Source organism: Ascaphus truei, chromosome 17 (genome assembly GCF_040206685.1).
Source record: "Ascaphus truei isolate aAscTru1 chromosome 17, aAscTru1.hap1, whole genome shotgun sequence".
Taxonomy (NCBI): Eukaryota; Metazoa; Chordata; class Amphibia; order Anura; family Ascaphidae; genus Ascaphus; species Ascaphus truei.
This window is the reverse complement of record NC_134499.1, coordinates 29,234,889-29,250,659: the sequence shown is the minus strand read 5'-3', so window position 1 is coordinate 29,250,659 and position 15,771 is coordinate 29,234,889. Positions and strand designations below refer to the sequence as shown.

General features: G+C 48.1%; 2 protein-coding genes across 2 annotated transcripts; one reads left to right on the top strand and one right to left on the bottom strand.

The window, feature by feature from the left end:
• Nucleotides 1-8,414: 8,414 nt before the first annotated feature.
• On the top strand, nucleotides 8,415-9,648 carry LOC142468230 (histone H1.10-like). The gene has a single exon (XM_075574541.1). The coding sequence runs from the start codon at nucleotides 8,540-8,542 to the stop codon at nucleotides 9,095-9,097; it is 558 nt and encodes a 185-aa protein (XP_075430656.1). The 5' UTR covers nucleotides 8,415-8,539; the 3' UTR covers nucleotides 9,098-9,648.
• Nucleotides 9,649-10,194: 546 nt separating this feature from the next.
• On the bottom strand, nucleotides 10,195-14,514 carry LOC142468231 (histone H2A type 2-B-like). Its single transcript, XM_075574542.1, has 2 exons — nucleotides 14,378-14,514; nucleotides 10,195-14,291 (listed from the first exon to the last, which is right to left on the bottom strand). Exon 2 carries the CDS (start codon nucleotides 14,272-14,274, stop codon nucleotides 13,894-13,896), a length of 381 nt encoding a protein of 126 aa, XP_075430657.1. The 5' UTR covers nucleotides 14,275-14,291; nucleotides 14,378-14,514; the 3' UTR covers nucleotides 10,195-13,893.
• Between the last annotated feature and the right edge of the window lie 1,257 nt (nucleotides 14,515-15,771).

Sequence of the window (15,771 nt, the reverse complement as noted above, 5' to 3'; positions counted from 1 at the left end):
GAAAGAGGGGGAGAGAAGGGAGCGGGAAATTTTAGTTCTCAGCTAGTATATATATATATATAGCCCTGGTAGGTTTGGGCTATTATTCTGTCCTCCTCCTGTGCTGTAATACCTGGTAAGGGCAGGTTGCCAGGAGTAATTATGGGTTTTCCCCACTTCATGCAGTGCAGTGATTCAGTGACAGTAGTGTCATCAGGCCCTGTATCCAATTAGGTGACACAGGGGTTGTGCCTGTTGGAGCTGCTTACTGTGCTGTTCCTTGCATTTAGTCAGTTGGTCTCTACCCTTGAGAGAGACCAGGTACCCGTAATAAGCTGTCAGGGCTCTGGTAGGCTTGAGGCCTCCCCTAGGGGAGTCTGGGGTAATCCCATACCTCCTACCCTAAAAGAGGGGATGGGAAGAGCAGGAACCATTCTTGGTGCCCTTGGTCAGGAATGAGTTCAGGGACATCCTGAGGGTGAATACCTTCTATCTGCTGTGTGCGAGACTGCTGCTGAACAGAGAAGATAATAAAGACCATCTGCTTTTTACCTAGACCTCCTGCCTGAGAGTGGAGTATATTGGGAGGAGGGGAACGTAACTCTTTTGCAGATACTTCACCCCATATCACTGGGGGCTGCATAAGATGGAGGCGCTGCATCAGTAAGAAGAATTCGGGCACAACCTGTAGAGGGAGAAATTTCTGCCGCTCTTGTGATGCCTGCCAGCGACTAGGTAAGGCGGGCGACCGTGTGAAGGCACCCGAGACCCCTACAGATAATAGGGGAACCCTTCCAGAAGGTAGCGATGGACCTAATAGGACCCCTCATGATTCCTAGCAGGTCAGGGAAGCGCTACATCCTCACGGTGGTGGATTTTGCCACCCGATACCCTGAGGCAGTAGCGCTTGGCACCATAAGTGCCAAGACAGTGGCAGCAGCTTTGCTGAACATTTTCTCCAGGGTAGGTTTCCCTAGTGAGATCCGAACCGATCAGGGGTCGCAGTTCATGAGTGAACTGTTACATTGTCTCTGGGATGCATGCAGTGTACAGCACCGGCACACTACCCCTTACCATCCCCAGACAAACGGATTATGTGAGAGGTTTAACGGGACCCTGAAGCAGATGCTTCAGACCTTTATAGAGGCGGAGGGGAAAGACTGGGAGATTCACCTGCAGCACTTGCTGTTTGCCTACCGAGAGGTACCGCAAGAATCTAAAGGCTTCTCCCCCTTCGAGCTACTATATGGCCGCAGGGTACATGGACCTCTGGACCTATTCCGTGAGGGATGGGAAGGGGAGACTACTGCTACTTCTGCTTCAGTGATCCAGTATGTAGTAGATCTCAGAGATCGGTTAGAGATGCTAATGGGGGTGGCCCAGGACCACCTCAGGGCCGCTCAGACCAAGCAAAAGCAATGGTATGACCGGCAGGCCCGTAGCAGAGAATTCATCCCAGGACAGCAGGTGCTTGTTCTCAAACCCACTCGGGAGAACAAGCTGATGGCTGCCTGGTCAGGACCGTACTCGGTTATGCGAAAGGTGAATGAGTGCAACTATGTTGTACAGGTAGAGCCTGAGAGGCACAAGACATACCACATCAACATGTTGAAAGAATACAGAACACCGAGTATGGGAGCAGTGCTGGCCATTTGTAGCCTACTGCTGGAGGATCCGGCGAGCAATGCTCTGCCTGATCTCCTAGGGGAGGCTAGGCAGGGAAACACTGTAGAGCAGGTAGAGATAGGGGCACAGTTGAGTGCTAGGCAGAAGAGAGAAGCCAGGGACATGCTAGCTCAGTTTAGCGCCCTCTTCACTGACATGCCAGGGACCACACATCTCACTAAACACCCAGTCCACACAGGGGACCTGCAGCCTCTGCATAAGCACGCTTATAGAGTGTCAGCAGAGGTCAAGACCAGTATGGAGAGAGAGATTGAGGAGATGCTGACCCTAGGGGTAATTACTCCGTCCCAGAGCCCTTGGGCAAGTCCAGTAGTCCTAGTTCCTAAGAAGGACAAGACCACCAGGTTTTGTGTGGACTACCGGTTGCTCAACGCTGGGACGGTGTCAGATTCTTACCCCATGCCCCGCATGGATGAGTTACTAGATGAACTCGCGGGGGCAAAGTATCTGACCACCATGGATTTGAGCAAAGGCTATTGGCAAATCCCACTGACCCTGGAGGCTAGGGAGAAGTCAGCATTCATCACTCCAAGTGGCCTCTATGAGTTTTTGGTGATGCCATTTGGGATGAAGAATTCCCCGGCTACCTTTCAACGCCTGGTCAATAGGTTACCGGAAGGGATGCAGAGCTATGCCAGGGCTTATTTAGATGACATTGCTGTCTTTAGTAATTCCTGGGAATCCCACATAGGACATGTGTCTGCGGTGCTGAGTAGGATCAGGGAGGCTGGGCTTACCTTAAAACCCACTAAGTGTATGGTAGGGATGGCAGAAGTCCTGTACTTAGGGCACAGGGTGGGTGGAGGGCATCTCAAACCAGAGCCAGCCAAGGTAGAAGCCATAGTTGAGTGGCCTGTTCCAAAAAACAAGAAACAGGTCATGGCATTTTTGGGCACCGCAGAGTACTATAGGAAATTTGTCCCACAGTACAGCGCCGTGGCCAAACCCCTGACTGATCTGACTAAGAAGCAACTGCCTGTGCTTATTACCTGGACTCCTGCCTGTGAAACTGGTTTCCAGGCCCTGAAAACTGCGCTTGCTGGAGCCCCTATACTGGCTGCCCCAGACTATACCAAGCATTTTCTTACACAGACTGATGCCTCAGACTTTGGTGTGGGGGCTGTGTTGAGCCAGGTGGGGGACGATGGCAAAGAGCACCCTGTGGTGTATCTAAGTCGAAAACTGCTCCCCAGGGAAGTGGCATATGCCACCATTGAGGAGTGCCTGGCCATTGTGTGGGCACTCAAGAAGCTCCAGCCCTATGTATATGGGAGGGCTTTTACAGTCATCACAGACCACAATCCCCTGAGTTGGCTACAGAGGGTATCAGGGGAAAATGCCAAGTTGCTGAGATGGAGCTTGGCTTTGCAAGAATTTGAATTTACCATTCAACACAAAAAGGGCAGTGAAAACAGCAATGCTGATGGACTTTCACACCAGGACTATCCCTCTGAGACTGAGTTCATTAATGGTGCCAGCGGTGCCCCACTCCCTGTTAGGGCCAGTGGGCCACAGGTCACCCATTAAGAAGGGGAGGTGTAGAGGGAGAAAGGGGGTGGCCCGGTATTAAAGGGGTTACACCCCATTTGGCCATCCCCTGACCTCAGCAGGGAGACAAGGGGTTAACTGGGCTGAGGTCCAGGACTGTGATTTTACCCGTTATGACATGTAAATGTGTATTCCCCTGTTCCCTCTGTTTTATTGTAACATCTGGTTAAGCAGTGTCTGCATCACACACACACTGGGATCCATCCGGGAGCACAAGGGTTAATAGTTGTATAGTGATTATAGCCCTTTGTGTAACTTTCCCACCTTTTCAGGCACATTTTGCAGGCTCCCATAGGCCGCCATTGGGACTCCATGTCTTTCAATGGCGAATCTTGCTGTTGAGTCCTGTTCCTGAGAAGACCAGCAGATGGCGTCCGAGAGGGAGAGCGGCGGTTTCCCATTGAAAGTCAATGGGCTCATTGACTTCAATGGAGAAATCCTCGAGAGAGCTTTCCAGGAACGAGTTGGCTGCCGTCCAAACCGCTTAACCGCAAAGCGGATACATTTTCAATAGGAGAGCTTTGATCACTAACAAGTCAAGTTCAACGACAAGTGGCGTGGGAATAAACAGTTCTAGGGGCCCTAGAAATAAAATTCTTTCTGTCCCTAGTTCCTAGACCTCCCCCCACTCGACCACAACCGGGTCCCCGTATCCTGGACCCCCGATAAGGGTCAAACCAATAAGAGCGGGCTGCGCCATAGGTTCCAATGGCGGCGGCAGAACTGGCTCAGGAAAACGGCTAAGTGTCAAAAGCTGAATTTTGGTATTCCATAGCTCCGGTTCCGGAGGGCCCAGAGAGTCAGGGTTTGGGGTATCTGTAGCCACTGCTCCGGCATCGCTGCAGAACCATCCTTGACCCTCTTGTACCAACCCGACGGAGTATGGACCCCCTTGAAAGTTCGGGACTTTTCCCATAGACTCCAATGGCGGCCAAACCCCATTGACCGGCTACGGCAGAAGACTCCCATTCACTTCAATGACGGCGTCGCCCCGTTGAAAGTCTATGGCGGGGATTCCCATAGCCGCCAATGGCGACGGTTTGCCATTGAAAGTCTATGGCGGCGAAGCCCGTTGTTTTCAATGGGGATTTAGTGAAAACCGTGATTTAATTTATAGCAGAGATGTGTGTATTAAAATGTAAAACGGTTATAAGTGTATTTGTGTATCTCCGGTCCCGAAGGTCGTAGCAAGTCGCAAATTGGACCATAGGGTGTCCCAGTTCCGGCATTGAGAACTGGGAAGTTTGGACCTGCTGGACCTAACGGAACCGGATATTTTGATATGTTCATGTTTTATCTATCATACTATGTTTCAAGGTATGGGTAAAACCCAGAGGAAATTCCTTTGCATACCAGGGTAGCATATGGCCAGAAAGGCGACCCAATGTCTAGGACTAAAGTATGTTTCAAAGGATTTTGTCACCTCCACTGTTTGCATGAGGGCGGAGATTACTCAAAACCAGAGCAGTCTTCAAGTGTTCCATTTCACACCTCACTACAAAGAATATCCTGCCAGGACTCCAAACTGGCAGACTAACTGGCATTCCTGAGGTAGAGGAGGGGTTATAGAAATGAGACCCAGAGCTCTACTGCGCATGTACCAACTAACAGGGGGGCATGTGTCAATAAGTGTTCCCACGTTAACTAGTGGCTAGAGGTAATTGAAAACCAATCCACGGTACTCAATGTTAAGGATAGGGCACAAAAGGTATATAAACCATTGTCCACCCTTAACCTTTGTTCTTCTGATATCATCTGAATGCTGCTTGATTGCGAGAGGATTGCTATGCTATATACTTCTCATTCCCCAACCCCAAAGTAAGTGTACTTCTTGTTTGTTACTGTATTATTTGTGTGTTCACCTATCCAAAGGAATAAATATACTTTATTATATCTAAGACTCGTTCAGTTTAGACCCAGTTATAAATATATGTCATCTGTTATATATATTTATGTGTAACTATACAGCCTGCCATAATCTCACCGTGACACAACCCCAGAAGCCTGTCCTGTTATCTCCCATGTCACTGCAGGAGACCCGGGGCCCCCTGTTAACAGCAGGTATGCACCAACAAGAGCGATGTAACCAGAAAGCTATTTCCCTTAGGAGACCCTATGTGAGATTGGGTAGGGGAAACAGGGTTACATATATATATATTTTTTTTTCTTCAAGGCAGAAGGCAGCTTGGAGCCCCTCAGTGACGGGGCTCATGACCGCTGGGGCCGGGCTCCCTACTCTTCCCACCTAACCCCACCCCCTGCGGGGTCCCCTCACCTGCAGCGCTAGGATGCGCAATGCCTCCCTGTCCCGGTCGGATTCTGCTTCCCCTCCCTTCTGCCTGCGTGCCCCCCCCCCCCTTTTCTTCCCACCATGCAACAGGGGGGGGGGGGGAAGAGACTGTACATATTACGCGCTCCCCCCTTCGGAAGAGTATGTGAGTGCCTATGGCTGACAGAAAGAAGAGATATGTGTAAGTTTTAATAATTCACACTTGGGTATTTGTGCACCCACAGTTCACCTTTATAAGGGAACTCTGATACTGGCTCCGGCCAGCTTTTAATTGCACTAAATCACAAAAGCATCTGCTTCATTTTTTTAACCCCTTCATGGCACTTTTACATATTTCACAAAGTTTAGCCCACTGGACAATAAGAAATTACATACATTCAGTGTGGGTACCTGCTAAACGGAGGTTACCTTGAATCATGTTTTGATCAAAAGATGCAACCAAATGACTCCTCTGTCACACAGACTTAGGTTCTAAATGTAAACAGGTCACTAGTATATTTTAGCCCAAATTGGTAGGAGCGCAGGCTCTGTTCTTTGTTTTCCATACTGGTAGTAAGGTTGTAGAATAATGGGCGCCAGGAACTTTTGTAGTACAACTGTCATTTATTCGTGTCCTCGTGGACAGGGACCGCTCATACATATTAACAATGTTGTACTGGGTTTCATAAGACATACATGAATACAGCTCTTTCATCAGTGCCCAGTCTTAACAGTCAAATTAAGGTACTTTGACTTAGGCTGGGGCCATAGAGGGGGGGAGCAGTGCTGACGCTCGCCTGCTGAAGCTGTGCGATTTCATGCACATGCAGGCGAGCCAGCGGGCGCAATCGGGAGGCGGGGGGAGGTGGTGGGAGGCGGGGCAGTGACGTCGCTGGGCCAATCGCCCGCGACGCACTGACGTCAACGTCACGGCGCCGATGTCACGGCTGCTTCGCGCTGCTTGGATGTTTTCAGCCGACAGCGCGCTGAAAAACAGCTTTGCTGTCGGCTGAAAAATCCAGCGCCTCAGCACACCTGCGGACGCTCGCGTGAGCCCCCCTAAAGACATCCTCATTAAGGATGCCGGGGCTCAGCGCGGAGCGTCCGCACGGCTCAGCACGGCTTGTCCTTCTATGGACGCAGCCTTAGGCTGAGTCCCCGCTAGCGCTGAGCGTGCTCACGCTTAGAGCATGAGTGCTGGGTGTCCTGCAACTTGCGGACGCGCGCGGGGGGGAGGACGGGGGTGGCGGGGGGGGGGGGGAGGACGGGGGTGGCGGGGGGCGCAATTGTGGCCTATTTGAGCAAGCAGGTAAATTTATTTACAAAAGTGCCGAGCGTGTGCCAGCGCGTGCATCGCATGAGCTGGAACTTGCATATATATATATATATATATATATGCAAGTAACCGCGCCAAGCGCCGTCCGCTCAGCGTTCAGCGCCAGCGGGGACTCAGCCTTAGTTGCTCTGAGTAAGTGTGCTTCGGAACCATCATCTGTATTAATCCGATTACTCTGGACCCTTATGCGGAATTCTGGTGGGTCTTTCTTGCTTGACCCAAATACCTTTGGCCTGTTTGGGGACTGCCACTTCTATACAGGCTGAGGAATGTTAGCGGGGGGAGCTCTCTTTCCTCAGTCCCTCTGTGGCGTGCCGAATTCCTTTTCCTTAACTATGCAGGACTCCATTCCTTATTTTGGGGATCCTAACTTAAAGGGTACTTACTGTCCCTATCTGCAACATAATAAATAGGGGAGGGGGGCTATACTATTACTTTCTAAACATTACTTATCTACTCTCCCCAAGGTGTGGTGCTTGGCACCTGTGATTGGGTAGTGTGTGTGTGTGTTTGTGTTTGTGTTTGTGTTTGTGTGTGTGTGTGTGTGTGTGTGTGGTATGTCTGTACATATGTATATGGTGTGTGTGTTTATTGTACGTTTGTATGTCTATGGTGTGTGCGTTTGTGTATGGTGCATGTATCTGTGTATATTGGATATCCAGTTTGTTTGAATTGCCCCCAGGGCTAAAGTTTGCCAGCCAACCCCTGCCGGGAACTGAACCTCACTTTAAGTCATTGGAAAAATAACATTAAATCCTTATTGCTCCCTGTGCTTTTATCACAAAGACAAATACAGTGTATTTCAGTGTAGGTTCTCCCTCGCATTACCCACCCTTCTTTATGGCAGAAAGAAGGCATTGTATACGTGTCCAGCCTGTCCTGCCTCTTATTCCCACGGTGTACTGGATATTATGATAGACACATATATTTCGTAAATGCCACTTTTTCTGCATCATCTCCATTTATTCTGAGTATTTGTTCTGCATGCTGAGAACAGCAAATGCAATCAAATGCAAGACCAATGATTCAACATGTTGCACATATATCCAATTAGCAAAGGTGGTATATATGTGTGCAAGGTTACCCTTTGCAGACCAGGTCAACCCACTAATTCTGTGCCCACCCCACCACCCCTCACACCCTCCAGCTCCCCGCAGATCACGTGGGGGGCAGCTCTGTGTTACTTGCAACAAATGAAACCTGGTGTATTTTGCAACCCCCCCGGCGGGGAGAGCTGACCAAACTGCAAGTGACACCGTCACAATGTCACATTTCATGGGGGAGGACAGCCACCCCTTGCAAACCCCACCCATGTTGCATTATTTGCCCCCAAACTGCCCACCTCCCTCCCTTGGCTGCTCTGACCCTATGGGGTGGGCGGACTCATTTGGATATTTTCCGGGTGTTTGTTAAGCAACGAGCCCGGATTTTGATGCCCGTCTGCGGGTGACCCTCGTCGGCTCCCGATGCACCCGTGTCCCGGTTCCGAGGTGTTTGGGTTTTTGGAATAACCCGGTGGAAAGGTGCTGGAAGAAACACAAGTTTGGTTGCAAGCAGGCTGCTGGAAGCTGTTGTAGTTCTCAACGTGGTCCGCACTACGGCTATAAAAACCAAGCAGTGACGGCCGCGCTGGATCAGTCTGCGGCAGCTAGCCGGAGAGAGCGACCCCCGGAGAACCCACCGACCCCCCGGAGAACCCAGCGACCCAACCCCCCAGCACCATGGCGCTACGGCAGCAAGAGGTCGCCCCGGCTACCCCGGACAAGAAATCCGCTGCGGCCAAGAAGAAGAAGAACCAGCCGGGCAGGTACAGCCAGCTGGTGGTGGACACGATCCGCAAGCTCGGGGAGAGGAACGGCTCGTCCCTGGCCAAGATCTACAGCGAGGCCAAGAAGGTCGCCTGGTTCGACCAGCAGAACGGCCGCACCTACCTCAAGTACTCCATCAAGGCGCTGGTGCAGAACGACACCCTGCTGCAGGTCAAGGGCATCGGGGCCAACGGCTCGTTCCGGCTGAACAAGAAGAAGCTGGAGGAGGGTCTGGGCCGGAAGAGGAGCCCCCCGCCCAAGAGGGCGGCCAGCGCCAGCAGCAGCAGCCCGAAGAAGAAGAGCAGCGACAAGAAAGCCAAAGCCAAGAAAGAGACGCCCAAGAAGAAGAGGAGCAGCAGCACCGCCGCCAAGGGCAAGAGCCACAAGAAAGGGGCGAGCGGAGGGGGCAAGAAGGTGAAGAAGAGCGCCAAGCCCAGCGTGCCCAAACTGCCCAAATCCAAGAAGGCGTAAAGAGGCGGAGGGGAGGGGGGGCTGCCTGCCTGCAGCAAGGACTTGTGTGTGTTGCTGAGGGGACTGGCACAGGAGGAGTTAACAATAGTTCTCTTACCAGATCAAAACTTAAAATCACTTTTTTTTCCCTTCCTGTGATCACCGTTGCGGCATTTGACACAAATGAGACGTGTGCCTTGGATGTTCTGAAAGTTTTATGTAAGAAGCATTTAAACTAAACCTCTCCCCCCCCCCCCTATAGAAGGGACCTTTCCTCCCCTATAGAAGGGGGGTCCTGCTTTCCCGGTCCTCCCCTGCTTGTAGTTGTTTTGCTTTGAAACTGCATGAGGGCACGTGACTGCTGCATGAGCATGTGCCCACAGCTGTGTGTAGTAGCTGTAGCAGGTTAATAACAATTCTTCTTCTTGTTGTATATTTGTAAAGCGCAAACATATATTTTCCGTACTACGAAAGAGTACTTACAATGCTGTTGCATGTAATCATATAAAGTATCAGACGCTCAGATTTAATTTTTGTACCGAGGTTTGAATAAAAACCACATTGTTTTGAAATGTGCATGTCCTTTCTTGTGTGGGCTACATACTGCCATTTATGTATTTCGAAATTACATGGGATCAGAAGTGGGGAAAAAAAAACATGGAACCATCACCCAGTGTGTAAAGGATTTAGGCGAATTGGATTGGCGCAGCGACAAAATATTAAGGCAGCATTGGATTTACAGTAGTGAGCAAAACCGCTTCCACTGCTGTACTCCTGCTAATTGTAGACAAATGTATGTTAAAAAGCAGTAATCCACACGTACTTTTCCTTTATACATAGGCTCTGGAGCTAAACCCCATTATTTTCAGCTGCAGGGACCACCTGCTTTCAGAGATACTTACCTCTGTATGGGAGTATCAGCTCGCTAGCAGGGGTGCACCTAATGGCCACTTTTTAAAGTTCCTGTTGGGCCAATAGGAAGCAGGGTGCCCCCAGCCCTGAAATTAATGGGGATCCTATGTAAAAACACAGCATGCTTGGATTTAAATGCACTGATTTTTTTTCTTCCAGTAATGACAAAATGAAACATTCACCACCGGAGAAGTCAGAAACTTACACGTTTTAAACAGAGAATTTATTAAGAAATATTAAAAAAAAATGGTAAATGAAAACAAACCAGTATAGGTATAAAGGAATAGTGTACAAAACAGTAATGTCAATTAAAGTGCAGCTAAGAAAATAAAAAGTAGATATTAACCCATTTGAAAGAAACAGAAAAAGTATCCACCTTTGTGTTCAACTAAGCATTGAGAAACCACGCGTCATAAACATACAATCTGCAAACGTCCGTGTACAGAAAGAAACTAAAGGGCATTATTATCCCATATTTGACTATTCAAAAATAAATAAAGGGTACGGATTTAAAGCCAGGATTTGTAGCTAAACTGCAACAATCACTGGTCAATACTCTAAAAACAGCCACTATAACATGAAAGTGCAGTTAGGGCCATGTAAATACCGATTGGAGCGTAAAACAGGTGTCAAACTTGAGCCATCATTTCTTTTTGCAGTTGGTCAAAATAGTTGAATGAATGTTTGCAATGCGTTGCTTGCCCGTCCGAGAGTGAAGGGATGCACACTGCAGCACAGTCACATTTAAAAACCACATATCTACTTTAGTCAATGTGTGAAAACAGTGTTGTATAGCAGGGGTGGCCCGCCACGACATTTGGAACGGCCCGCCACGACATTTGGAACGGCCCGCCACGACATTTGGAACGGCCCGCCACGACATTTGGAACGGCCCGCCACGACATTTGGAACGGCCCGCCACGACATTAGGAACGGCCCGCCACGACATTAGGAACGGCCCGCCACGACATTTGGAACGGCCCGCCACGACATTTGGAACGGCCCGCCACGACATTTGGAACGGCCCGCCACGACATTTGGAACGGCCCGCCACGACATTTGGAACGGCCCGCCACGACATTTAGAACGGCCCGCCATCCCAGAAGTTGAGCCCTACTTCCACACATGGGGCCCCAGCTCTGCCTTGGGACCAGAGGCCTACCTCCACGGTAAAATGCTTGGGGGGGGGGGGGGGGGGAGGGAATGTAGTGGGGCCAGAATTGAGTGAGGGGAGAGTAGGACAGTGGCCCACCCGTAAGTGCACCCACTTGACACGTCAAAAAAATAATAAATAAGTTGGCCACCGCTGGTATATAGTATACATTTAAATACGTAACAGGTTCTTCAGAGAACAGGCTATAGGCACGACCAAGCTAATAAGACTGAGAATGAATCACAATGTGTTACATAAAGTAGTGTGCAAGGTGGTTTCATTTGTGAAATAAGTTTTTTTATAATATCATTTCATAGTATTTAAATTCTGAAACTTATGGACCAGAGCAAGGCTGAGCGTAGATATATTAACATGGAAGTGAAGTATTCGGTATGGCACGATACCTGTAATAAGAGAACACTTATGAGCGTATTTACATGCACCACTGTAATCCGGGCTTTACTTTAAAAGCGCTGTGAAACAGCAGCCAACCTAAAGGGATCCCTGTTAAAGTGACCCCCCTCCCCAAAATGACACCATAACAGTGACCAGAACCATTACTTGATGTCAATGGGAATTTCCGTGCGAGTGCTGTGATTGGCGCTATCGCAGTCTCAAGAATAACCCCCTATTTTACATTTACATATCATTACCCAGAATCCCCGCCTGCAGTGGAAGCCTTGTATGGCATGCGATTATGGGGTAAAGGCAGGTATGTGGATATGTATGAGATCAGTGAACATGCTCATAAGTGTTATCATTACAAAAGGTACTGTACCAGTAGCAAAAATGAAAGTCTTGTAATCACATGGTCAGGTCATTAAATAACTACTGTCTACATTAGTTTGTAATCAGCGTTCTGCAATTCATGCGTGAGGATTATTGCGTCCTTTGGTAGAAGGCACTGGGTCCAAGTTCACATTTCCATAAAACAAAATCCAGAAACAATGAATTAACAACTTTGTGGCTGAAGTCACAGCAGCCAGCGTAATCAATGAGAAAAACAAAAGCATGTGTAAGTATGCAGATCATAGAAAAACAATGGAATATATAGTCAGTCGCAATAGACCACAGCAACATAAAAAATACCTTTGTTCTTCACTGTGGCATTGGTGCAAAAGAAGCTACTTTTTTAATAAAAAAAACTAAGGAAACGGAAGTAACTTCAGTTCATTACTCCTTCAGTAACCCCACTGTGTTTCTCTAGAATGGTTAGTTTTAAAGACACCCGGAAATGCATTGACCAAGCTAAACAATATATTGCTGCTGAATAACTATCAACATGCAAGTTCCCCGAATATAAAGTATATGATGTTGGAATGGATGTTTGAGATAGGAGGAGGGGGGGGGGATAATAAAAAATAAAAAAAAAAACCACACTAAAACTATTTTTTTCTGACCAAATTTTCCTAGGAATACCAACCTCAATATCCAGTATTACATATTCAAAATTCAGTTTAAAATCCTTCAATTTTGACAAATTTAAAACAGCAATAAAAAAAATGCATCACCATTTCCTTATAAAATCACATTTAAAAGCCTTCATGCTGCAGCCTTCATATTCATTACATTTAACTATTCTGCCAGGTAACTAATTTCCTACCCCACTGACACCAAACAATTAAACAACTCTTCAGTTTTAATTCAATGGATACATGTCAAAAGAACTACAAAAGAGAGGGAGGAGAAGTGTGAAGCACCATTGTGATGTATGTGCTAAGGACAGAGGATAAAGACACAAGGAAGACCAAGAGACATCCTACACACACCTAGCTTCATGCCACTAGAAAACTATTACCCAGTCCTAGATTTTTCGTTCGATTACACAAGAGACCTGGGAGAGAAGACAAGGACGAGAATTAAAAGACTGCATAAAAATAAAGAGGGGTTGACATAACTTGACAGGGTCAAAAGTTCCACCAGCATCGGAAGTAAAAGTGTCAGTGAACACCGATCTATTATTACTCAGCCATTGATGGGATAACACAGATTTTGCAGGCACGTGGTTAGAGTTCTGTATTTACTCACTCGCTTTTGGACACTACACCTGAACCTGTCAGAATATGTATATTTTCTGGGATCCCAAATGTCTTGCATTTGGGGGGGCAGAGTTACCAAGCCCACCCTGCTGCCCCTAACACACATGTAGCCAATAAAGAATATTGTGAGCACAGTCACATGTCTTAGACAGGTCTGCAACCCTGCTTTTCACCATTATCACCTAGGATTCCACTGCAGCAAGTGATTCTGGGAAATGACATGAAAATGGACACGTCACCTTTTGCCTGAAGTCCATTTTACATGGAACCCTTATAAGCAAATGCTCTGCTGTTCACACAGGTGTGTGTATACACACACACACAATTAAAAGATACTTTGGAAGGGGGGCTGCTGCAGAACCTCATAAGTTAGTGGAGTATCAATAACAAATCTATGGCAAATCCAACTCCCCCTAAAACACAACACTTCACGGCACTTATAAATAGGAGGGAAGAAAAACCAAACAGCCATCACACCTTCTAAAGACAAATGAAACACCATCATCAAAGAGCGGAGCTGCAAAGCTGGGATTTTGTTGAAGTATTCTATTATCAAGCCCTTTGCTGCTGGGATAAGGAACACTTGTAACAAATAGAACCACTGCATGTCCCCCCCATTCTCCCACAGCACAGAGCAATTACACGGACCACCACGAACCCCCAACACCCCTACTTTTCTTTTTTGGGGGGAGGAAGGGAGAAGAGGTTGGGGCTCATTTTTTGGAGGTCTGGGTCTTCTTGGGGAGCAGTACGGCCTGGATATTGGGGAGCACCCCTCCCTGGGCGATGGTCACCCCTCCCAGCAGCTTGTTGAGCTCCTCGTCGTTGCGGATGGCCAGTTGCAGGTGGCGGGGGATGATGCGGGTCTTCTTGTTGTCCCGGGCCGCGTTACCGGCCAGCTCCAGGATCTCCGCCGACAGGTACTCCAGCACGGCGGCCAGGTACACGGGGGCGCCGGCCCCCACCCTCTCCGCGTAGTTGCCCTTGCGGAGCAGCCGGTGGACGCGGCCGACGGGGAACTGCAGGCCGGCCCGGGAAGAGCGGGACTTGGCCTTGGCTCGGGCTTTGCCGCCGGATTTGCCGCGGCCGGACATAATCGCTGAAGCGAAATCTGCGAAGGGAGAAAAACGGATATTCGCGTGAATTCGTGGATATTCGCAGGCTTCTTCTTTTATAGGAAAGGAGGAGGCGTCGTACCGGTGCTTGTGTGGCGACACCGGCCTTTCCTTATATACCCGGTTACCCGCCCCCTGCCGCTTCTATTTGTGTGTTGGTTTAGCCCCCTCCGGTGATGTTGCGCAGCGCTGTGCGCAGGTCCTCCCTCCGCGGCGTCCGGAACTGCAATGACGACTGGCCACGCCCTCCCTGCAGCCTTTATAAACCCATACACAGGCGGCTTCTGCCATTGGCCAGCACCGAAGCGTTTTCTTCATTGTGATTAGTGGAAACGCGCATCCCTGATTTGCATAGCCCACGCCTTCTCCCACGCACTTGGTTGTGTGTGCTGCACGTTGTCACTGCTGATCAGATTCATATTCACAGAAAATAGCAGGACACACAGACCCCCAGGACACACAGACACCCCCCCAGGACACACAGACACTCCCAGGGCACACAGACACCCACCCCCCCAGGACACACAGACACCCCCAGGACAGTTAAAGAGAGAGTTATTAGAGCATGAGCTGGGACTACAGGTTTTTCGTTTGTAAAAATTAAAAATAAAGCACATTATTTAAAATGAGCTATTGTTTTGTAATGTGTAAAATTGCCAAAACTTCAAGCCAACTTGAAGTTGAATTAAGTATGATTTTGAAATAAAAGCAGTCCTCGGTTATCCCACAGAATACGTTCTGGAAGTAGCGTTGGGCAGTGAAACCGTTGTAAAGTGAGTCCTATGTTAATCAGTGGCGGTGAGCGTTGGATAACGCATTTAGGCGTCGAAATACGTCCCTTAGGATTGCATTGTAAAGTGTTGGATATGCCATTCGTTGTAAAGTGAAACATTGGATAACGAGGACTACCGGTCATGTAAAAAATAACATTTTAATTGCCTTTTCCTCAGTACTAAATGTAGTTAATGTCTTTTACCTCTCCAACAACGCTATATATGTATTATTATTCTTGTCTGAGCACGCGCGCGCGCACACACACACACACACACACACACACACACACACACACACACACACACACAAGAGAAGTGAATATATTAGCTATCAAAACAATGTATTAAAATACAGATGACTGAATAATATAATGATCATGTGTTGAAACAGAATATTATAACTTCGCATTTCAAAACATTAGCCCCATTTTTGTACAGAAAACATGTACCAATGATTTTGGGAGATGTGTAGGGAGAGAGACGTGTAGTGTAAGGATAGAGATGTGTAATATAGGGAGAGAGATGTGTAGAGCAGTTAATGCACTATGCAGTTTTTACAAAAACTAGAAGCTATACTTTTTCTAGTGTGACATTTTTAAATTAAAAAGTTTGAATAAGTTCTAAAATATGATTTTAGTGTTATTAAATCATACCTAAATTTGCAATATTGGCACCTACCCTAAAGCAAAATACTGTATCACAA